General features: G+C 40.0%; 2 protein-coding genes across 4 annotated transcripts in view; one reads left to right on the top strand and one right to left on the bottom strand.

Annotated features, from left to right (window-relative positions):
* The window catches only part of cerkl (ceramide kinase-like), a 36,419-nt gene extending 35,294 nt beyond the window's left edge, over window positions 1-1,125 (top strand). Inside the window, exon 14 of the mRNA XM_039817749.1 lies at window positions 147-1,125. Coding sequence (XP_039673683.1) covers window positions 147-225 — 79 coding nt within the window. The 3' untranslated portion in view covers window positions 226-1,125. The remainder of the gene's footprint in view (window positions 1-146) is intronic.
* itga4 (integrin alpha 4) lies at window positions 1,006-23,164 on the bottom strand. 3 transcript variants are annotated; one of them, XM_039817746.1, is made up of 29 exons: window positions 22,832-23,164; window positions 20,957-21,163; window positions 20,376-20,494; window positions 19,812-19,912; window positions 18,395-18,527; window positions 18,052-18,119; window positions 17,343-17,475; window positions 14,818-14,903; window positions 14,523-14,585; window positions 14,300-14,440; window positions 14,026-14,134; window positions 12,689-12,783; window positions 12,136-12,226; window positions 12,000-12,045; window positions 11,349-11,503; window positions 10,929-11,083; window positions 10,610-10,762; window positions 9,596-9,672; window positions 8,588-8,729; window positions 8,036-8,137; window positions 7,357-7,433; window positions 7,137-7,226; window positions 6,569-6,656; window positions 6,236-6,343; window positions 4,268-4,393; window positions 3,895-4,020; window positions 3,126-3,224; window positions 2,740-2,859; window positions 1,006-2,550 (listed from the first exon to the last, which is right to left on the bottom strand). In XM_039817746.1, exons 2-29 carry the CDS (start codon window positions 21,148-21,150, stop codon window positions 2,446-2,448), a joined length of 3,102 nt encoding a protein of 1,033 aa, XP_039673680.1. In that variant the 5' UTR covers window positions 21,151-21,163; window positions 22,832-23,164; the 3' UTR covers window positions 1,006-2,445. The 3 variants fall into 3 exon arrangements, with proteins under 3 accessions (XP_039673680.1, XP_039673682.1, XP_039673681.1); XM_039817748.1 differs by having other exon boundaries at window positions 8,036-8,134; XM_039817747.1 differs by having other exon boundaries at window positions 22,916-23,164.
* Window positions 23,165-23,421: the final 257 nt, after the last annotated feature.

Raw genomic sequence — 23,421 nt, 5'->3', positions numbered from 1 at the left:
AAAAAGTAATCAGTAAGCTGTATAATAACTTAACCAACAGTTATACATACATTAAATAATCACTGTATATCATATTATAGTAGCCTACATTTGTTTGTGTGTGTGTGTGTGTGTGTGTGTGTGTGTGTGTGTGTGTGTGTGTTCAGGGTCCACCCACGACTCATCACTCTGTACGGGGAGGAGGTGGACGAGGCTGAGTCGACCGTCTCCTGCAGCTGCATCTGAGTCTAGCCGAGGGTGCCCAAAGGCGCCCTCTCTAGGTCATTACTGTTTCCATCGCGATGTGAACTAACGTAGACGTTTCATTCAAAGTAGCAAAACACCTAAAGTAGTGACAGAGCTTTGCAGCTTCCTGTTTACAACATGAACGTTAAAGCTGCGTTGATTGATTTTCTTCTTTTGATTGATTACTGCAGCTTTAATTAGCTATAAGGTAACTTGTGTAAGCTACCTTTTAACTCCAAACTACCGTGCTTTATAAACGTTGATCACTTCTAGACCTGATTGTTGAGGATACATTGAGGATACTTTTTTTTTTTTTATTCAAATTAATGTTTACATTTTACTATATCTTAACTACCAGCTCTTCTCACATGACTTGATTTTATTCTAATTTGTGTTGCCTATTGTTTTTTATTGCAATTTTCATTTTGTTTTATCTGGTCCAGTTTCTGGTTCTGCTGCAGAGGGCAAATATTCATCTGTAATTTAAACCTATACTTTGATTTACATGTGAGCTAAAAATAGTTAATTGAATCCAACACTGAGGAAAAGAGTTTATTTTCCGTGTATTGATTCTCTTTGAATAATGTTAAGTTGGTGATAGTCAAGCAGCTTTCTGTACAGATGAGCAGAGCCAGACTGGATAAGCCCAAAGTGTCCAACATTTTATATACTACATATGACAGAGCTGTTTTTATTTAGAAGCTTTTTAAAGTGTTTTTTTTTATTGAGATAATGCAGATCTTTAGAGTAAGCGCTGTAATGATGAGAAAAAAGGTGTTGTTTAAATAGAAAATCCTTCATTTTAATAGAAAAGTGTTGATAAAAGCAGTGAGACTCTCCAGTGCAGAACAACTTTACATAAACAAAAACAAAACTAATGTATTAAAATATTAAAACATCTCTCTGTGTGATGTGCATTTGTATTAAATAGATAAACAGAATGGAGGGTAGCAGCTGTTTTAAATGTCTGTACAGACCGTTAAGACAGTGCTTTTGAATATTTAAAAATGTCTTCAAGTAGTCTTCCATCATTCAACCCCGTGGCTCTGCTGGCTCTGTTAATCAACAAGTTGCATCTTTAACTGCATTTCCACACTGATAGTTTAGTCTGAATCCAGGAGCCGTTCATTGAAGAATTGGGTGACATCGAAGCTTTTTACAAACCAAAGTGTCGACCAAATACCTGGGCTCACCTGAACCAGGTGGTCCAAGATCAGTTCCAGTGAAACTGTTGAACTGTTGTACGTACGTATTATTTTTTACTTAGAGGATTTAATTTGCCACGTACAGCATCTTTGAGTATCTTAAGAAGCTCTCAATAAATTAAATGTATGTCTTAACGGCAAAAACTATTCACGGTTCACCAAAGTTGATCTCAACGCAGAAACATTTCACAGATTTACTTTGTAAAGGCTGAAGGGCAAAAACACAGTGATAGCGTTCGGCATCCATTACAACACACGTAAAAGCCCTGTACCAGAACATCCCAGCAGCCATCACTTGACTACTACTTCTGTCTGGACAGCACCCGGTGTGTGCAACACAGCCGGTGTGTGTGCTCTGTGTCACCAGTGCTTAAAGCGTTGGTCAGCAGGTAAACAAAAATGTAGAAAGATGATGTACACAGACAAAAGGGAAGTTTTCCAGAGAGTTATGAGCCAATCAGAGGCCAGGTTTCCATCCCCTGAGATCAAAGGTAATCAGAAATTCACTTCCTTTAGTTTGTTTCCTCTTAAAAGAGTCAATAACTGTCACAGGTGATGAAACATCCCAGGAAGCTCCAAGGCTTTCTAATTGGTCCAGACTTGATTGTTTCAGGTTCACTTCCCGTTTCATTAATCCTCCATCCATCCATCTCTGCAGTCTTTTTCAAGTCTTTGAACGAGTCTGTATTTGTGAAGGCACATTCGGGAAATAGTTTAAAAGGCATGCTCAGATTCAGGTGTGTTCAGGAGGCGTTCACTTGAGATATTTTGTCATTCAGCACACTCACATCAGGTCTGTGTTGAAAGCGTCTGACTCAGTCTGGACAGATTTCATTGGCCGTTGACATTCAACAGCAGTATTGTTCTACTGTTTTGGACAAAATGGGTTGCCATATTTTCATACACAGCACTCCATTTATCCGTCGACAGACATGTCTCATTAACACTGTTGCACAGTCGCAATGTGAACTCCATCCTGTGATTTAGAGGTTGTGGCCAGCCGTGACAGTCGTGGTTAGGAAGTGCTCTCTCTTTTGTTAAGTTTAGGAACATAGTCCCAGCTATCTCTCTTGAACTCCTCCTCCTCCTTCTTCTGGAACTCCCTCTTAAAGAAACCAGCCTGAGAGACACACAGGTAGACAGACAGGTTGACAGACAGACAAGTAGAGACAGGGACATACAGTTAAAAAAAGGACGCTGGTGCTGCTACTACAACAACAACAACAACCGTTATTATATGGTCAAATACTGCAATTTCAGTTTATTATATGGCAATATACAATATACTGTTAAAAAAACAAACATGTACCTTCCACAGACACCAGATGAGAGCAGCCAGGATCATCAGACCCAAAACTAAACTGACAACGATGATGAAGACTTTTACTGTTGTTGAGGGTTTCTGGGTAAAAAGAGCTTCCACCACCACCTGTAAATGTACCACATATACAATATATGGTTTTTGGTGACCCTTAGAATATACAGTAGGATTACTTACTTGTAATTAACAATTAACACTACAACTCCTGTAAGGGTTTGATGGTGCAGCTATGTGAGCTGTTTTTAGTTTTTTTAGTTCAGATATAGAAACCCATTTCCAGGTTGAACACACAGATAAGCTCGGTCCAGATGTGGTCTAGTTTGACTCTACAGTGTTGTTTGTTTGTGGTTGTGACCGGTGTCGAGGTGTTTTACCTGTGCTACAGGTTGTTCGGAGATGAGGATGGTATGAGGACTTTCTCTGGGATTTGACATCATTGCTGTGCTCTCCAACTTCATGACACCATGACGACCCTGAGACACGGAGACAAACATCAGGTGTTTTTATCGGAAGACGGATATCAACGTTGTCCAGTTGTTAATACAGTGTTTAATGTATATACAACAATGCAAGATATGATCACCTTGTGTAAAGATTGATGAATGCACTTCATTGAGGCCTTAATTTATCCTTTTTCACATAATGCCCCTTTGTGGTGTTAGATGACGTTGGCCAGCAACGGATTGGCAACTTCCATTAATCTTTGTGTCTTTGAACTTTTTTCTTACAATATCATATTTGTATGTTTTAGAGTTGTTGTTTTTTTTATGGACAAATAACGTATTTTTAAATCAACACTTCCTGCAGTTTTCCTTAATAAAAGCCTTACAATTAAAATAACTGATTGTGGTTTTTACTGTTAAAGCATCTGTAGGAAGTGGTGAGTTACAGCCGCTGAGCTGAGGTTAGTTTTAACTCACGTTTTTCGACTGTGGATCAGTTTTACATCGTTCCTACGCAGTATGTGTAGTGAAAGCAGCATGTTAGCAGTACAGAAACTTCGATCCTCTTTCAGTGTCTAACAGTTTAGGCACAGTACTGAATGTAGGTCACCTGCCTTTTGGCAGCAGTCAGAGTCGTGTGTGTGTGTGTGTGTGTGTGTGTGTGTGTGTGTGTGTGTGTGTGTGTGTGTGTGCGTGTTACCGGAGCTTGCAGTAGTACAGCAGGATTCAGTCTGATCTCCAGTTGGATGAAGGCATCTCTCCCCGCCTCCAGGTTACCGAGACGACACTCCAACCGCTCACACAGCTCATCACCACGTCCACAAAACTGCGTGCACACACACATAGAGAAAGACTAAAGTTCATACACTGTAGGTCAGTGTGTATTTGGGGCGGTGGAGTGATTGCTCAAGCATCTCAATTTCCCAGCCACAAATTATTTCCCATGCTAGCGTCCACTAAATGCTTTGGGTGAGCATTGCATGCAATTCTAAGAAAATGAATGTGACTGTATTTACTGTGTGTGTGTGTGTGTGTGTGTGTGTGCATGCGTGCGTGTGTGCGTGCATGCGTACCATTCTTCGGGTGGAGGTGGAGGAGAAGAAGAAGACGAGCTTTTGGATGAAGGAAGCTTCAGAGACATCACAGTCCTCGATGACTGAAACAGTTGTGTCACTGATCGAACACATACCCTGGGACGACTGCAGAGAGAGAAAATTGAATGTATTCATATTATATAGACACTTAATTTACCATGACACTTAATTTACCATGACTACTATTAGCACAACTACTACTGTACTTTGTACTGCTACTTCTAATTAGGGGTGCATGATACATCGACTTAATATCGTTATCGCGATATCACGTTGCGCAATATTATATCGAAAGTGTCACACTAAGTATGCAATATCTTGTTTATTTTGCGATGCGTCCCGTCTGTTGACTGTGTGGCTTAGTTGTGTTTGATTTAGAGCCCGCTTGAAATGCTATAATGATCATGTTTCAGTTACCGAGCCACTTGCACGTTAGTGCACGTCAGCGCACGGGTCCACTACATGACAAACCCTATGGAGCGTACCACGTGACGTGTGTGCATATTTCGATAGAGTGACAGTGTAAATGAAGAAATAGATAGAAATAACAAAACAGAACGAATCGACCCAAAAAAACAACTGTTGCAGTTAATACGTCAGAGCTAGCCAAACAAGCCTTGCTAGCGGGTGTTTTTGCTAGTGGCACAAAGTACGTCAAGAACTCGAAGAGACATACCGAAATCATCAATGCTATAACGTATTATTTGGCCAAAGATATGATGCCCATCCACACAGTGGATAAAAAAAGGCTTCAAGAAGCTTCTGAATGAACTAGACAAATGGTACCAAATCCCATCCCGCACCTACTTCTCACAGGTAGCTATCCCACAACTTTATAAAAGGCAGTGCAGGCAGAGTTTGGAGTCGGATAGATTGAATATTTTTCATTCCCGACCGACCGTGTATAAGTCTCACTGTGCACTATATTGTTATGAATCTAGGAATATTGTTTATGATGTGTTTTCCCGTAACTTTTGTAATTTTACATGTTTAAAAATATCAAAATGAATATCAATATCGTAATATTCATAATCGATATTGCAATATCACATTTTGTCAATATCGTGCAAGCCTACTTCTAATACTACTTCAACCACCACGGCTATTTTTACCCAATCAGCAACCACCATGGCTAAGTGTTCTGAAAGTTGGCATTTAATGTCCAACCAGATTCTGGGTCTTGTTTGATTATTTTTTGATCAGATAGTTCCTGATTTATTTACATTTATTCTAGTTTTAAACTATTGTATTAAGACTTATTGTACATATGTTTGTGTTTAGAGATCATTTAACATCTAAAAACCTTGCTTCTTTTGTCAAAATGAAAAAAAAGGTTCTCAGGTGAAAGCAGGTAATGAACTGTCGGTCCTCTAATTGCCACTAGATGCGGCTTCGAAAAAATATGACTGTTTCCAAGTGGGGAAATCCCCAAGTCAATAGATATTTCAGGTCTCAGTGGATCATTTCACTTCTTCTAATGTGAGTGTAAGTGGAGATTTTAAGGATCATTGTTAAATTAAGACAATATTAAAGGTTAATAAGATGTATTCAGGAGCATGTGCCATAATGACAGCTGTCTCAGCCTCTCACACTCAGTCATGGCTTTTGCAGGTTGCTTGTCCCACCTCACCTCCACCCAAAGCTTCAGCCCACTTTACCCAAATTACGTTTCTCTGGCTCCAGTAACTGACAAAGATTGCGTCAGCTGGTAAACCTAAAGGTCCCATGGCATGAAATGTCACTTTATGAGGTTTTTTAACATTACAATGAGTTCCCGTTGCCTGCCTATGGTGCCTATGGCCTTTGAGAAAATGAAAGCTCAGATGGACCGAGCAGCAATTAACATGTGTCTTCAAAAACCTGAGGAACCACACAGACACTACAAATAGTTCTTTCACTATCTGCGCTACTTATACTTGTTACTGCTGTTGCTAGTACTGAACGTACCTGCCAGTCGACCACCTGCAGCAGTCGGTGTCGGTAAGGTGTGAGGATCTTCGGTAGGCTGATGTCTACCACAGTATCTAGAGACCTGCTAGGACCAGAGTTCAACACCTGCAGACGCACAAAACAACAGATATACCCAGAAAAGTATAAATAAATAACAGTGAAAAGTAACTACAACTGTAAGATAAATGTAGTGGAGTAAAAAGTACAATGTTTCCCTCTGAATTGTAGTAGAGTAGAAGTATAAAGTAGTATTACATGGCTGCTAGTTAGCAAGGCCGATAAGGGGACAATTAGTTTCCCATGGCCAATTTTATTGTGGTTTTATAATACCTTGTATGTGTAGTTGAATATTTCAGTGTAGCAGTCAACTGGAGTATTGTCTTCATCTCCAAACACAAATGAGGTGGGAGTCACAAAACTGTAAGACACACAGACAGACAGACAGACAGACAGACAGACAGACAGACAGACAGACAGACAGACAGACACACAGACAGGCATCAGTGGTGGCTGGTGACTATTTACTTGAGTGGGGCAACAGGCTCTGAGGGCTTCTGCTTACAAACTCGCAGTGTTGTCAAATATTTTATCTGCAGCGTCTCCAGCTGCTTCAGGAACATTAAGACATGCTTTTATTCAGATATTACTTCATTAAAACATGCTTTTATTCAGATATTACTTCAGTTTTTTTTTTTTTACTTGAATTGCATTTTATAATAAATTGAAATTGAATTCATTCTACTGTATTTCTTTTTTGTTTTATTTATTTTATTTTGTCTTACATCACTGGATTGATTTTATGAAACACTTTGTAACTGGGGCTTTGAAAGGTGCAGATATATATGAACAATATATTATTAATTTTGAAAGTGAGTAATAGTAACATATGCTGACTCACCCGTGGATGTTGACGTTGACTCCATATTTGAGAGGAAGGAGGAGACTGATGGAGTTGTCATGGAGATACTCCTCCGTCTCATAGTTATCACTGAAGAGAAAACAGATTTCATACATTAAATACATATCGATACGTTCATTTTACTGTAAATACTTCTATAGTTAGTTGAAATTGTTACTTTCTTTACTTCTGGAGATGAAAGGAGGGGGTGTGTCCTTACCTGCTGGTGTTGACGTGAATGATGATGTCACCAGGTGTGCTGTTCTGGTTGACGTCCAATAGAAAGCTGATATTCAACTACAAGAAACAGGAAATGTCTCAGTGTGTGATTTCAAATGGTGTTAATGACTGACAGCTGCAGGAGGATCAACCTGATTTCAAATTTTTTACATTTCCCTCCTTTTCTGTACACTGCAGTCTAGTGTTTTCATTCCTTTTTATTTCCTTTTTATTCAGTTTTTTTAATATAGTTTAACTGTGGTCATATGAAACTATAAGATTTTACACGTTGAGAGAAATTCCACCTTACAACTGCTGCTCTTGCATTTTCTGGGGGGGAACTCAGATGTTTCAACAGTTTATTTCACAACATTTTCTGACAACCAACTGAGACGACGGAAATACAGCAAATATCTGCTGACGAGACTAAACTGTAGAACAAAAAATACAGACACAGGATCTGACCTTTGACTTCTGGACTACAAGCAGGTTTGAGTAAGACTTGGCTGAGGAGCAATATAAGCCAACTTATTTTGATAATATGTAATTCTAGCGTGTTCGCACACTAATCTAAGATGGCGACCGTGATTAACAGTACCTGCTAAACACATTATGCTCAAAGCTCTGCTAAGTGCATGGCTGTAAACGCTCAGTGTGTGATCAGCTGAAACTTACTGTACCTGGGCATGGGCTGAGAGGAGGAGGCTGGTGACGCTGCAGTCAACACCTGCCGTTGTGCTGTTGACCTCCTGTGTGACATCACAACTGACCATGTTGTCCTGCTGCAAACAAAGATCACACAGACAGTTTATGTACTTTGTTTAATGAGTTACTTGTGTTGTTAAAGTTATAATCCTTTAGCTTTTCATGAAAGCAACCATGTTAATGATACTATTTATGGTTGGATTTTTTTTAGCAATAGCAACAATGTATTTACATTCTGTAATTTACTTTCTATATAGTAGATTTTAACTGACTCTTTTACTGTGTCCTGCTGTTGTTTCGAAAACTAATGTAGCATTATTTAGCTCAAGTTGTCCCGTAACATAATGACATGTGTTTCAGCAGCTGCTTAGAGAGTGTTTGCCAAAGTATTATACTACAGTTGCTGTTACCACCAGTAACCACCAGTGTCGCCAAATCAACAAAGATTGAAATCTTAAGGATTATAACTTTAAAATTGTCAACCAAACATGTCCTCAAGCTGCCCAATCAGCATGGCGTAAACTCACGCTCTGCAGTACTTTAATGTAGTGGATGTTGTTGGGGAAACGCAGCGTCAGTCGCGGCAGGAAGGCGTCATCTCCAGAGTTCAGTAGTGATGTTTTTAACATGATGGTCTGTCCAGAGCCAAGAGCAAAGTACTGCTGCTGCCTGATGACAAACAACAACAAGATAAACAACAACTTGAGGTTCCAGTCAGAACCAACATGAAAATACAGCTGCTGACTAATGACAATGTCATTTTCATTGAGTGTAAAATAGTTTAATATAAACTGTATGGCTGCAAACAATGTACACTGTGAGATTCATAGATTTTTGTATAGTTTGTAGATTTTCAGGTTTGCAGCAAAAAGTTTCAGATTTGTAATCAACTCATTGAGAATTTTAAGTATTGACATTAGGGAATAGCTTTACATTTTGAAATACACTTATTTGCTTTCTTGACAAGAGTTATATGAGAAGATCGACACCACTCTCATGTCCCTCATGTCTGTACATTAAATATGAAGCTGCAGTCAGGAGACGATTAGCTTAGCTTAGCACAATGACTGAAAACGGCATCACACTAAAACAAAAAATTCTGGTTTTGGCAGGTGTATTTTTTAATTTTGATGAACAAAGCCAAGTTAGTAGTTTTCCCCTGCTTCCAGCCTGACTCCAGTTCCATACTCAGACATGAGATTGATATCGATCTTCTCACCAAGAAAAGCAAATGAACATATTTAAAAAAAAAAAATAAAATGGCACAGGAACCTAACAAACAAATAACCACCACCAGCGTGATTCAACCAGAACCAACATCAAAGCACTGCTGCTGACTGATGTTCTACATTCATCTTTCTGAATGAGAGAGCAGCTTATTAGCATTATGTGTTAGCTTCTGTGAGGGAATAACCTCCTGACTAATTATATATGTTCTAACTGGACTAATAAAATACAATACTGTTGTTGTTTTAATCCGTTCAGATTCACATACAACTGTCTGCTGTGTGTGTGTGTGTGTGTTTGGTTCTTACTCTGGCAGCACTAGTTGAGCTGACAGCTGCATGTTGGTCGAACAGTTCACCAGCCAACAGGAGCGAGCAAACCAAGTCTGAAAGAGATAAAGAGGCAGGGCGTTTATTGACTTCAATAAAAACATTAATGAATGGAGCAGTCATCATTTTCCTCATTGATGGCATTACAAACAACTCCCGTGAAATCGGACCCCAGCCTTAAAGATGATGAAAAATATCCCGATGAATAACTCCAGCTGTAAATTCCTTCATGTTAACCCTTCCTGCTCTGTTTTATGAATCAGTGGGACATGGCGTGGACACAGGATGAGCTGACTGATGTTGGTTAATGTGCTGCAGCTGTAAACACATCTGGATTAGCAGGATGTCATTTTCAGTGTTTGTGTGGTGGAGCTGACATCGGATTAGCTGTTTCCTGTCCTTTAACACAGATCAGTTGGGTGATGGACAGACAGATATCAGACACTGAAGCTTCTAGAACAGGAAACTGAGTGTTAGATATCATTGTAGCCTGCAGGTCTTTGAAAAAGTAATTTTGTCTGGTAATCAGTATAGAGTTATTAAACTAGTAAATGGCAAGAAACTAATGCCAATTATCTGCAAACTGCTTTTGCCAATAATAAACTACCCCCAGACACTGCCTCTCGTCCAAAAATATTGCGCAAATGTGAGGTTTCCTAACTCCCTTTTATTACACATCTATCACAACCTGTTAGTACTAGCTCCTTTTGATGACTGCTAATGGTAGCACAAATACTATAGATACCTAGTGTTTTAACTCAATATTTCGCCGTGAATTAATCATAGAAAGTTTCTGTAACAGTGGCTTTAAGAGTCATTAATCGGTTACAAATTAGTAGTTGTAACTCTAGCTGGTAACTGGTTGGTGTTGGCATTAGTCTGTACCTAGTTGGTGTTAGCACTAGCCTGTACCTGGTTGGTGTTAGCACTAGCCTGTACCTGGTTGGTGTTAGCACTAGCCTGTACCTGGTTGGTGTTAGCACTAGCCTGTACCTGGTTGGTGATGGTGTTCTGGTGTCCTGCGCTCTGCTGCAGAATGGGTTTTAATGGAGGAAAGGTTTTGGAAGAGTCTTTGTGGGTGTTTGTTTCTCTGTGACTGTAGGAAACCTCAAACTTGACCGGAGTAAAAATGTCCCTCACATCTTTCTGTAGAAGGAGGAAACAGAAACAGAGGAGGAATACACATTGTTAGCAACACAACAGCTAATCTATTATAGTAGTATATATAGTATTATAGCTATTAACATGTTATTATGCCCATATTAAACCAATTCATCTGTATGTTTTTTGCACTTGCGTGAGTGTGTGTTACCCTTTGGTAAGCCACATGCGTTGCACAAGTGACCTGGCCATGTCGTGCTCTCACACGCCCTCTCGTGCTATTGGATGACCCGTTACCGTGGAAATAGAAACGATGAGGGAAGGATGGTTTATGGAGGAGGTCAGAGGTCAAATTATATTGAAGATCTGAAAAGAAGAAAAGAATAATATTAAATATCAGCAGGTAAGTTGTACACTCTTGTACAATATAATTGACCTATAATGACTGAACAATCACAGCGTAGCAACTGTAAGTAGGCACAGCAGGCCTTTCTCTACATGTTGAATACTTCTAATAAAAAAAGTTTATTAAAAATATAAAGCTTGTAAGATGTAGCGACAGTATTTAAGGTGGCTGGACTAGCCGATTGGACCTAAAGTTTTATATACTGGACAGTTGGGTTTACAGTACCTATAGCTCCTCTGAACTGTCTGGACCTAACACTGAAGCAGACGGTAACATTTAAGCAGACAGTTGGAGTCTTGTGTTCTCGGCACAGTGCCACCCGCTGGTCAATCTGCTCGGGCAGAGCTAGAGACGCCTTCACCTGAATCACCGGACGGGTCCTACAGCACACAGGACACATTCAGAGAAATGATTATAGCATGCTGAGGACCACAATGGAAATAAGTTTGTAACTTTCTTGTGTTATCCTCGACAGTTCTGATAAATGTACAATGTCACTGTGTTGGCATCTTGCTATGCATTTATTTCTGTTACTGTCTAACAAATCAATCAATCAAAACTGGACGGAAATACAATCATATGATTCCCTGTTAGCAATTTTCATATCAGGATTGAAAACACTAGATGGATTTTATTGTTTCCAATCAGGAATCTGCTTCTACAAAAATGTATTATTCAAAGCAAAGATTTCTGACCACAATATGTACGTATACTTTTGGTTATGCTATTGTGGGATGCCCTACTTCCCCTGCAGTATAATTTCCTTCCAAATCAGCTAAAATAAGGAAGCTTCATTCTTGTACACCTGTATGAAAGAAAGACAGAACTACAACTGGAATATTTTTGTTTAAACAGAAAGCTTCAGTGTGGTTTTACCTGAGAACCACAGCCGAGTCCGAGAGGAATGCACCAACCGCCACATCTGCAGAGACAGAGAGGGTTTAACCCGGCTTTAAGTATACAATATGGAAGATGTTGTGACAAAGGAAACAAATTTGACAGGCGAGGTTACCCTGGTAGCCGTTGTCATCGATGTCAATGCCAGAGCTCAGCGACTGGCCGAACATCCTGAGGTCACGACCCAGGGTGGACCCAGTAATCCTCTGAAAAACACACACACACACACACACACACACACACACACACACACACACACACACACACACACACCATGTTGGATGTCACAGAACATATCAAGTTTATTCAAACTTCATCTTTGGATTCAACAAAGTCAATCCTGATTAAATGTAATATGAATATTCCTCATATATGAAAATCATGTTAGAGGATGTTCTTATAAGGCACCACATTGTCACCGTAATGTGAATTGAGTTGCCAATGGAGTAGTCAAATCTCAAATACCACTTGAGCATTAAAAAAATATCCCTTTTAAACTACATTTAGAACAGATAAAAAAAATTGTAAATGTGTTACGAGTTAACCAGGACACTCATGTGATTAATTGCGATTAAAATTTATTTTTATATTATTTTTTTAAATTAAATTATTGATTGACAGCACTAATTATTATATATTTATTATTATTATATCATTATTATTTGTACCTGAGATGGAGTTGGTGAGATGCCCTCCTTTCTGCCATTGTAAATGTAGACAGCTCCTTTTAGGTCATCCTCCTGTGGGGCACCAATCGCCACATCTACACACAAACACGCACACACGCACGCACACACACACACACACACACACACACATTTTTTATTACTGTATTTGTGAGGACTCTTGCTGTCTCCATTGACTAACCGATCAGCCGAACATCAACCTTAAACCTATAAATTGATCTCCTTCCTTACAGGCAGCCATTATTTCTTGTTGCTTCAGAGACTTGAATTGATCCTCTGGGAGGTCAAGTATACTATACATTTATATATTTCTAAAGGGTGGTGTGTGTGTGTGTGTGTGTGTGTGTGTGTGTGTGTGTGTGTGTGTGTGTGTGTGTGTGTGTGTGTGTGTGTGTGTGTGTGTGTGTTGGAAAGGCCCTGCTGGAAAATGTTTAACAAGATGAAAGTATCCAGGATTAGTACATAAACATGAGAAAACACCAGCATGGTCCTTTAATATTTAACCTGAGTCATTTGAAGATGTGAGGCTCTGAAAGGCAAAGAGAGAGCTACAGTACTAAAGCGACACACACACACACACACACACACACACACACACACACACACACACACACACACACACACACACACACACACACACACTAAGCCTTTTATCTTGCTGTTGCAGATTAGAAGGCAGGTTCAGTTACAGAGCAGAAACAGTGTGTCATTACAGTTTTAATGAACTAAATAACACACTCCGCCCCTCCCACACATGGACACACTGTTTTGGGTTTCTGTGGGTGCAAGTGTGAGGGTGTTGTGTTAAAAGTCAGGGATGTTAGTTATCAGAAAGTGGCAGTTACTGTTGGTGGTGGGTGGGTTGTGCCCTCGTTGTAAAAAACCTTAAATACACAAACAGTATGTAGTAGTTTTTGGTTGTCTAGTGCAGTCATCGAAGTTTCGAGTAGTATAAGCAGTATTGTAGGGTAATTTGTGAGGTAGCAGATCTGATCAGAAAGACAAAGAGCTGCTCTTAAACCTCACTAATTACCACTTTTTGAGGTAAGCAAGGAAGTGAACCCCCAGTTGCTTCAGTGGAACTACTCAGCGGACAACTAAAGATTGTATTACTGCTTCAACTAAAGCCGCAGTACTATGAGTAGCTTTGAATGTAATGTAATATAGAAGCTTCAGAGTAGTAGAAACAGTATTAGCGTACAGTAGCAATATGAATATTTGCAGTGGTATTTGCCGCAATAATAGTAGCAGTAGAATTAGTAGTAACAACAGAAAGAGTGCTATTTGCAGTAGGTATTAGTAGTATCAAAAGGACTTACCAGGGTAACCATCGTCGTCCAGGTCTCCCAGGTTGGCGATGGTCTCTCCAAACCGGGCAGCATAGGCGTCGCTGCCAGTCAGCTGAAACCCCGCCTCCAACAGCTTCGCCTGAGGTTGAGGAAGCAGACGACACAAACTGTGTGTGAGCAGCTCTTTTTGACAGAAGTATGATATTGACATTGTTGGCTCCACAGACAGATCCCAGATCAATATTCACTGTTTCTGGTGTGTGTGTGTGTGTGTGTGTGTGTGTGTGTCTGTGTCTGTGCTCACCTGCCCCTGGTTGATGTACACATGGACTCTTCCCTCCTCCCTAGTGATGCCCGTTGCCATGGGAGCACCCACCAAGAGATCCGACAAACCATCAGCGTTCAGATCCACCGCACACACACTGGACCCAAAGTAAGATCCCAGCTACACAACAAAGACACACAAACTAAGTGCTGAGAATTCCATTGTTTAGATTGGAGGATGCTAACGCTAAGTGGCTTCTTACCTCTTTTCCCGACACTTCAGAGACAACCCGCAGCATGTTGTTGTCTACTACAAAGATGAAGACCTGCACAGCACAAAGACACACACTAACTTCAACCATCACAACTACATAACACAACACACAATATCAACTAAAACCTCGATAACAACTCAACTTTTACACCCAACACCATCAAGAAGAAGTGACAGCTAGGCTAACTGTCTTGATGTCGCATACCCAAACAAACAGTGCAGTTAGTAAATAAACACACAGACAGACAGACAGACAGACAAATGGCTACAAATGTAGGTCTTACCTTGCCCTTCTGGTTGTATTGTGGAGCTCCACCCAAGACCTCCACAGTACCGGGACTCAAAAAGTGACCGGCTCCAACAGCGTAACCTGAACAGCAGCAGGACTCAGTGTCAGATTTTCCGACTTTTCGAGTGGTGGAAAGTAACCAAGTATATTTAATAACAAACGTGAGCATGCGGTAATAACTGAAGGCAGCCCAACGAATCATCTGCATTTCGTTTAGAAAGATTTTACTATTATTATAAATACATCAGACTGGAAATGTCAAACTAAGATTAGAAACAAATACCACTGTGACCACGATAGGGTTAGGGTTTGACGTTCAGTGGTTATGGTGAGGAAGTGTGTGTGTGTGTGTGTGTGTGTGTGTGTGTGTGTGTGTGTGTGTGTGTGTGTGTGTGTGTGTGTGTGTGTGTGTGTGTGTGTGTGTGTGTGCGCGCGCGCGTGTGTGTATAAGAAAGTCGCAAAAACACAACTTCTTAATATGCTCAAACCAAACTTTACCTTTGACCTAGTAAAAATAGTTTGCAGTTTGTGTTGGTTTTACTGTCTGATCCTCAGCTAATCAATCTTATTATTATCGTCAGTCTTTGATCTTTGTCTTTTCTGACACATTAAGATGTTTGCCAATCTTTGTGTCTTTTCTGCACGAGTCCTTACCAACACCAAGAAAATAGATCACATCACTCCAGTTCTGAAGTCCTTACACTGGCTTCCTGTGCACCAAAGAATAGATTTCAAAATACTCATGTTAGTTTATAAGTCACTAAACGGTTTAGGACCAATTTACCTTTCGAATCTGCTACTACACTATGAGCCGCAGAGATCTTTGAGATCATCAGGGACGGGTCTGCTTGCCATTCCCAGAGTCAGAACAAAAAAGGGGGAAGCTGCGTTCAGCTTCTATGGTCCGTACATCTGGAACAAACTACCGCTAAACTGTAGGTCAGCACCTAATCTCAGCTCTTTTAAATCAAGGCCGAAGACCTTTCTTTTTATCACTGCCTTTTCTTAATTCATTTTTTTTCGTTTTTATTTTTTATTTTTTTTCTCCTCGTATTAACTGCTTTTTATCTGTTATCAATTTGTATGAATTTCTGACTGTGTTTTTATGTCTTGTGTAAAGCACTTTGAATTGCATTGCTGCTGAACTGTGCTATACAAATAAAATTCCCTTGCCTTGCCTTTTCTGACATGTTTTCAGAGTCTAGAAACACCTTCATCTGAAGAACATCACACCTTTCTGCTCAGCTTCCTGTTTAAAATGTTAAGCACAAGTTACTGAGATGAAGGGGTTGTGGTGGTGTGGTGTGGTTGTTGTGTTTTTCTACAGACCTGCAGATATCCTGTACATACCCTATACATGTGAACATGTTCAAGACAAAGAGTCAGAAAGGATAGTGTCACTGTGCCAGCAGTGAGGTGGGATGAAAGGAAACAGCATCTGTATCTAAACTCAATCTCCACAAAGACAGACCTTAAACTGAAACAGAGATAAGTAACAAGTGCACAGTAAGGAAAACCCTTGTGTCATCAGTGCACCATCACTCTACATCATTCAACCAAAAAACTCTTCAAGCTGCAGCATTATTGATCCCTGATAATGTTTTTCGATAGGGGTGGCAATAAGTTCATGTAGAGCCAAGCCGTAAGCAACTTGAAGCAACATTCAAGTCACGTGAGTGTTTTTTTACAGCACAACATGGCATTGTGAAAACTGTTTACCTTGATGATATCTTTATTTAGGCAGCTTCCTGTGGCTTTTTTAATTTTTATTTCTTTTTGTAACTGATTTAGACATTTGCATTCGAGCATACAGCTCTGCCGGGTTATTTCTAGATCATTTCAGGTTTGCAGTGCATGTTTGAAAGAGGTTTCAGTCTACACAGGCAGGACATCATCAGACTAGCTTGTACTTTTGTTTGTCTGTAAGTGTACTGTGTCCATAACATACGGTGTTTGTGACAAAGAATTTCCCCCTGGGGACAATAAAGTCTAAAATCTAAAAGTCTAAACCACAGTACTGCTGTGGCGTTTTGACTGTGCTCAATGCCAAGTATAGAATCACTGTAGTTATGTGCCTGAGTATGAAGGAAATAGACATAAAGACTAAAAAGCCTGTGTAGACAGATGGATTGAATGAAACTGAAGTGTATCTGTTTAGTCAGAATCATGTGGACATGGACTTTTTAGACCAGGTGTCAGAGTTGATCTGTTTTTTTGTTTTTTGTTTTTTTTTAAGTCTCATGCAATAGCCAATCAAAACAATAATACTGTATTGTGTAAGTTTTTGGGGCAAAATCTGCTGTATTACATCTAGTTTCAGTACTCCCTGTATGTAAAGTATACTTCTTCTGTATGTTTGAACTCACAGGTAACAGGAGTTTACTGCTTGGCAGGAACAATAGTACCACTAGTAGTATGTATATTATTTGCCTAAGTAGTGGTTGTGTTTCAATGGCAGTAGTAGTAACTGTATCTGGCTGTACCTGTAAGGTTAGGGTTAAGAGCAGGTGTGTTAGTTACCCAGGTAGCTTCCGAAGCTGACGGCTCCAGCATCGTCGTCCAGGTACACTGACATCCCTCCACTGGATGTGTTAAAGACCAGAACTGAACCCGTCCAATAAGACGTCCCCGGAGCCCCCATGATGATCAGATCCTGAGAAAGACACAGGTGTGATACAGTATGACCTACATCTCTAGTAAAGCTGATACATACATGGTCCATATTTCTAAATATCACTAAATTATGATTTCTGTATCATTTGTTGCTTTTTCAGCTGCAGCGCCTAAACTGTGGAATGAGCTACCTACACAGGTCAAATTGGACCCGACCCAAGAACATTTTTAAATCCCGCCTTAAAACTCACTTGTATTCCCTAGCTTTTAACCCAGCATGAGAACTGTGTGGTCTTATGTTGTTTTATGTGTTTTATATGTGTTTCTATGTTGTTCAGCACTTTGTAAACCTTTATTTTTTAAATGTGCTATATAAATAAAATGGATTGGATTGGATTGGAAAATGGGCATTTTAGGCAGTCTTTGTTCTCTTTTCTAAAATGGTAAAAATTAATTTCTACATTTTCACAGAATGAGGAATAAGAAAAGAGCAGACGGCTTCCAGGTTATAAAAACATCATGTACATCTGAAGTTATGCATAAGACAGCAGTGATGGATCACATTCAGTCTGCTGGTGGAAATAGTGAAAACAGCATTTTAAAGAAGCTTATGGACCTTTGTCAGGAAGTTGGAAATACCGGCCTGACATGACCCATAATCCTCACCGAACTTCCTCTGGTGGTCTGCAAGATACAGACAGAGACAAACAGACATGTTGAGAGGTGAAGGTGAACACTTCAAATACATAACATAAGACCCTAAGGTTTTCCTTTTGAAGCTGAACAGCTGCTGCGTACACATACACACTCACACAAGATAGATGTGAGGTCCAGAAAAAGTCAAAAATGTGAAGAAGTTCCTCACTTAAAAAAAAAAAAATGTCTGCATCAAACTGCAGAGGGGTCTATTTCTATGCAGTCACAAAGCAGTGTGTGTGTGTGTGTGTCTGTGTGTGTACCTCTGTAGCAGGGGATGATGGGTTGAGCGTCTCTTAGGTCGTTGGCATAGCGATAACAGACTCCATTAGGCAGCTTGTGGTTCTGACCTTCTTTCTTTGAGTAGTAGACGTTCTTCCAACGGTGAGCACACGCCTGTAAACACACACACACACACACACACACAAACACACACACACACAAACAAACAAACAAACACACACACACAAACAACATGTGACATGAACTCATTACGGACAATAACACAATCACAAGTTTGCAGCAGAGTTGTAATTTCCATGACCCATGTCACTGACAGAGGCTCTTACTCACTCAGATGTATATAAGGGTCTGTGTCTGTTCTTTTTGTTGAAAAAAAAACAATATATGCAAAGCATAACAAAGGAACTCATAAAATTGGATGTGAATGAATGTCAGTAATTTAGGGTGTGCATGTATGACAATGTGGCGTGTGTGCATGTTGTAGAGTGTACAAAATGAGCAAAAGAGAAGGGTCGTCACACCCGATGACTTAAAGCCTCTTTAACATGAAGCCTCTTTCAGAAATGGAGCTCTTAAACATTGCTGGCTTCATCCATAGGTTGATTTAATGCCTTTGAGGTTTTCAAACGTAGCTCTATGTTAAGTAAATGATTCATAATGGCTTTATTCACACACGATAGGACCGTTCTGGATAAAGCTGAGTTGTAAAGTATAAATATAAAGAAAGAGTTCTCACTTCTCTCACAGGCTTCCTCATTGATGACTTGACAAACTTACTCTGCTGGCCGAAGCCTGCTTTCTCTTATTTAAAGTTGAACTGAAATTAAAATTCACTTAACTAAGAATTCTTTGTGTGCATGTTTTTGTGTAAGGAAATGTAAATTATACTGATAGTTCTAAGGCAAAATGTTTCTTTTTTAAATAAGACAATAAGCCTATTTGTTTTACACATTTGTGTCAAGTGTTGGCCGGTGTTGCTGGGAGACAGTTTTCATGATGCACTAGTGACTGAAGCACATCACACAACCCTGTATAGCCTACACAAATTGATACAAGCTGTTGTTGTCCCCTTTTTGGTTTTTGATCAACATGGGTTGGTCTTGTAGCCACTCAAAGGCTTAACTTTTGTACCTTGACGAAGCAGTGTGCTTCAACTTTTTGGAGAATTCATTCCCCTTTTTTGTAGACACAACATGCAGATATGATCAGTTGGACCCAAAAATGTATCAAATTAAAACATAATTAAAAACAAACACCAATATATATATATATATATATATATATATATATATATATATATATATATATATATATATATATATATATATATATATATTATTTATTCTCTGTCACCCTGATGTGTTGATACATTTCAGTGGAGGTGCATGTGTGTGTAGGGTGGGTGGGTGGGTGAGTGAGAGAAAGTGTTTGTGTTACCAGGATGTGCCCTCCGTTGTCTCCAGGTTGTCTGGACAGACTGACTCCCAGCCACTGGTGATCACTCTCTGCATCGCACGTCTTCCCACAGTTCAACACGTCTGCACACACACACAAAACACAAAACACAAAACACACACAAAACACAAAACACACACACACACACACACACACACACAAACACACTATTAATTCAACAGTTTCACACATGCGCTCTTCATAGGTAATTCAGTGCAGTTTTCCTGTTTAAGGTCACAGATGAACAGCTGATAGTGTGCCATAATATGATAGACATCTGAGTCCAATGACTGTGTTTAGAAAAAAAACAGGGGGTTTGTTGTGTGGCTGCGTTGCTTCATACTGAAACATGAAGTGCAGTCCGACTAATGAATCCATGAATTTGCTTTGTAGAGTAAGTAATACTTTAGTTATCTTTTACTCTATCTTGCTCAAATTGTGTGTACTTGCAAGTTTGGTGTGATGAATAGGTTATGAGTATTTCAAATGCTGGAGAAAATACTTAACAACACACACACACACACACACACACACAGAGAAACACACCAGCATGCATGGGGTGGCAGTGGCGAGACTCAGCAGTGATGCTGCAGCGATAAATAGCTCCTGGAGATCTAACCGATGGACTGGAGGATGAGTTCGCTACTGGGGCTCCGACCACCAACCTGAGAGACAGACAGAGAGACAGTTAGACAGGATCTGTCTTTGTGTCTGTTCAGTGTCTGAATGGCATCTGTGTGTGAAGCATCAAAGAGCTTCTCTCATTGACAAAAACAGGCTAATTAGCATGCACCCACAAACACACACAGACACAGTCCTACTGTGAGGATTGCAGCTCATAGAGCATCACGATGATATTGAAATGAATGTAAATGTACTGATCTCTGGCAGATAAACAAAGGGTCAATAGTAGACCAATAGACTGTCAATAGCAGGTTAATCATAGACCAACAAGCAGATCAATAGATAACCAAATGTTGATTAACATATGATCAACAAAAGATAGAAATAGACTGACAAATACATCAATAAAAGGATCATTAGTAGATCACTAGCAGATCAATAATATTAACAGACGATCAAAGGATAAATTCAAGATCAAAAAAGGTTCAAGTGCAGATCAATACCAGCTGTGGGCTCCATGGCGATGCAGCAGGACTGAGTATCCAAACATGGAAGAGCGGGGGCCACTGAACTCCAGACTGTGTTCCTGATCCAGACTGTATCCTGCTGCAGGATGATCCAGGACCTGAACCAGGACCAGGACCAGGACCAGGACCAGGTTGCAGCACGCAGACACACTGCCCGCTGAGGGTCGCATGATGGAGGACTGACTGCAGGGACACCAGAGAGACACAAAATAATTGAGACACACAAAATCAGAACAAACTTCTGATTTTCGCATCTCCATCTTTACGAACATACCTCTGTCGTTCTTATTCATTCTGTTCAAACTCACAGAACTTTAAAATTCTAGTGGAGCTCTTAAAGTTCCCAAAGATGACAAATATGTCAGCCAGTAGATGGTTAGCTTAGCTTAGCATGAAGAATGAAAGCAGAGGGAAACCACTAACAAACCTTCCAGCACCTCTAAAGCTCACTAATTAACATGTTACATATTGTTTAATTAATTATTTTTTTAAGTGTAAAAACAACAAATCACAGAGTCTCCACTGGTTGCCAACAACTGTTCCTGGTCAAGTAAAACAGAGCTCAACAGTGTGGTCCAGGAAATTAAAATACCGTTCATATTCTGCGTAAGGATTTTGATCATATTTGCCATAATGGCTTAACCATATAAGGTAGACTTACCACGAGCTAGGAGATTGTGAAACGGTGAATGGCTAGTGAGCTGCTACCACTGAAATCTATGATTGTTTATGTACAGTCTTGTACCTTGCCTTTTTTTCCGTTTTCGAAATCTTTTTTTTTTTTTTTAACCCGAATTAATGTTTTATGGTCATGATTCATCTCGTAGCTGGGTTGTGTTTTTTTATACAGATTAAACAAACAAGATATAACGTGTTAATTAGTGAGCTTTAGAAGTACTTAGGCAGGCAGATTGTGATCCAAAAGAGCCAGGCTAGCTAACCGTTGCCCTGAATACACTTTTCATGCTAAGGTAAGCTATTTAATGACATACATTAGTATCAATTTTCACATCTGTGAACTAAGCTTGAACTATTTTAACTGTTCTATACAATTAAACACGTTATTTAATAAAATAAGTAGTCTAAATCAAATTTATTATGAATATCTCAGACTTAAATTTTTGCATAAAATCAGACAGAATCAGTTGGAGGACCAAACTTGGTTGGCCAAGCTCCCCAAAATTTCTTGGTGCGGCCCTGTCGACTGAACTCTTAACAATATAGCCTAATAAAAGTTTGACCGGTATGGGGACATTTTTTTCACCACTAGAAGAAAGCAGAGCTTAGCCTACTCTTATTATTTATCTTATATATTAATAACAGTTTATTTATTATTTATCATCAATCAAATCAAATAAACTTTATTGATATAGCCTTGCACACAACAGTTGATCCACAGCGCTATGCAGAACATAGGAAAACAAAAACAAAAGAAGGAAACAAAGACAAGAGAAGAGAAGCAAAACAGAGTTTTCTCCTTCAGGAAAATGACCTGAGCTGGTTAAGTTAGGCACGGTTAAAAAGGAGTTGGTGTGTTTTGAGATGACTGTTAAAGATGTTCATAGTGGGGGAGCATCGAATTGCAGTTTTGGGTCAGCCCTGTCACCATTAACACTTAGGTCCTGGATTTCTCTTTAAAATGTCTAAGAAGACCACTAAATGTCTACAAACTTATTTTTCAGTCTGACCGACACGAACACATTCAGTAGACAGATAATCGTTGAAGAAGCAGAACATTTTTGTTTTTATGACTGAAAATTGTCTTCATCACTCTGTCAGTCAGTCAATAATGTTTTGTCCATCACTAACGTATTAAATGTTTCCCTCTGACTAACGGCGAGTTTACTGTACCGCTATCCCGGGTCAGACAGCAGATATCCCGGGTCAGACTATGGGTCCAGTGGGCACCGGGCAGATGTTGAATCAGTAGCCTACCGGAGTGTGTTTCAAAAAGTCTGCGTTAAATCCTCCTCGTTCCCGGTGTGACTCGCTCGTGGGAAACCTCCTGTTGCTCCTCGGTCAGTTAACCGTCTTGTGCGTAAAAGGAGAGGAGGCAGCACACGAGGCTTCCAGGTTGGGTGACAGACGCAAAACGGGAAGCTGACTGGAAGAAACTGAAGAGAAGCATTAAAAACTAAAGTTTCATCTGACTGAAACTGAGAACTGAGTGCGCGGAGACCCTCCCTCCTCTTCAGTCTGTGTGTGTGTGTGTGTGTGTGTGTGTGTGTGTGTGTGTGTGTGTGTGTGTGTGTGTGTGTGTGTGTGTGCGTGTGTGCGTGTGTGCGTGTGCGTGTGTGCGCGCGCGCGTGTAACGGTGTTTCCTCTCCACCCCCGCAATGTCCGCCAAAACTAAGCACGCGAGGTTGTGCACGCGGCTGTGCGTTTTCGGGGTGTTTCCTCTTCAGTTTTCATTGTCAGTGTGAATGGACTTAGTGTGGCTT

Source organism: Perca fluviatilis, chromosome 12 (genome assembly GCF_010015445.1).
Source record: "Perca fluviatilis chromosome 12, GENO_Pfluv_1.0, whole genome shotgun sequence".
NCBI classification, from domain to species: domain Eukaryota; kingdom Metazoa; phylum Chordata; class Actinopteri; order Perciformes; family Percidae; genus Perca; species Perca fluviatilis.
Note: the sequence above shows the minus strand (reverse complement) of the source record. Positions and strands in the feature narration are given on the sequence as shown.

Coding starts and splice junctions, on each gene's coding strand:
- itga4 (XM_039817746.1), bottom strand. CDS start 21,150: ATGCGACCCTCAGCGGGCAGTGTGTCTGCGTGCTGCAACCTGGTCCTG. Junction 4,021..4,267: donor CCACCTCCACCCGAAGAATG/GTACGCATGCAC, acceptor GTGTGCACGCAG/TTTTGTGGACGTGGTGATGA. Junction 2,551..2,739: donor TCATCTGGTGTCTGTGGAAG/GTACATGTTTGT, acceptor TGTGTCTCTCAG/GCTGGTTTCTTTAAGAGGGA.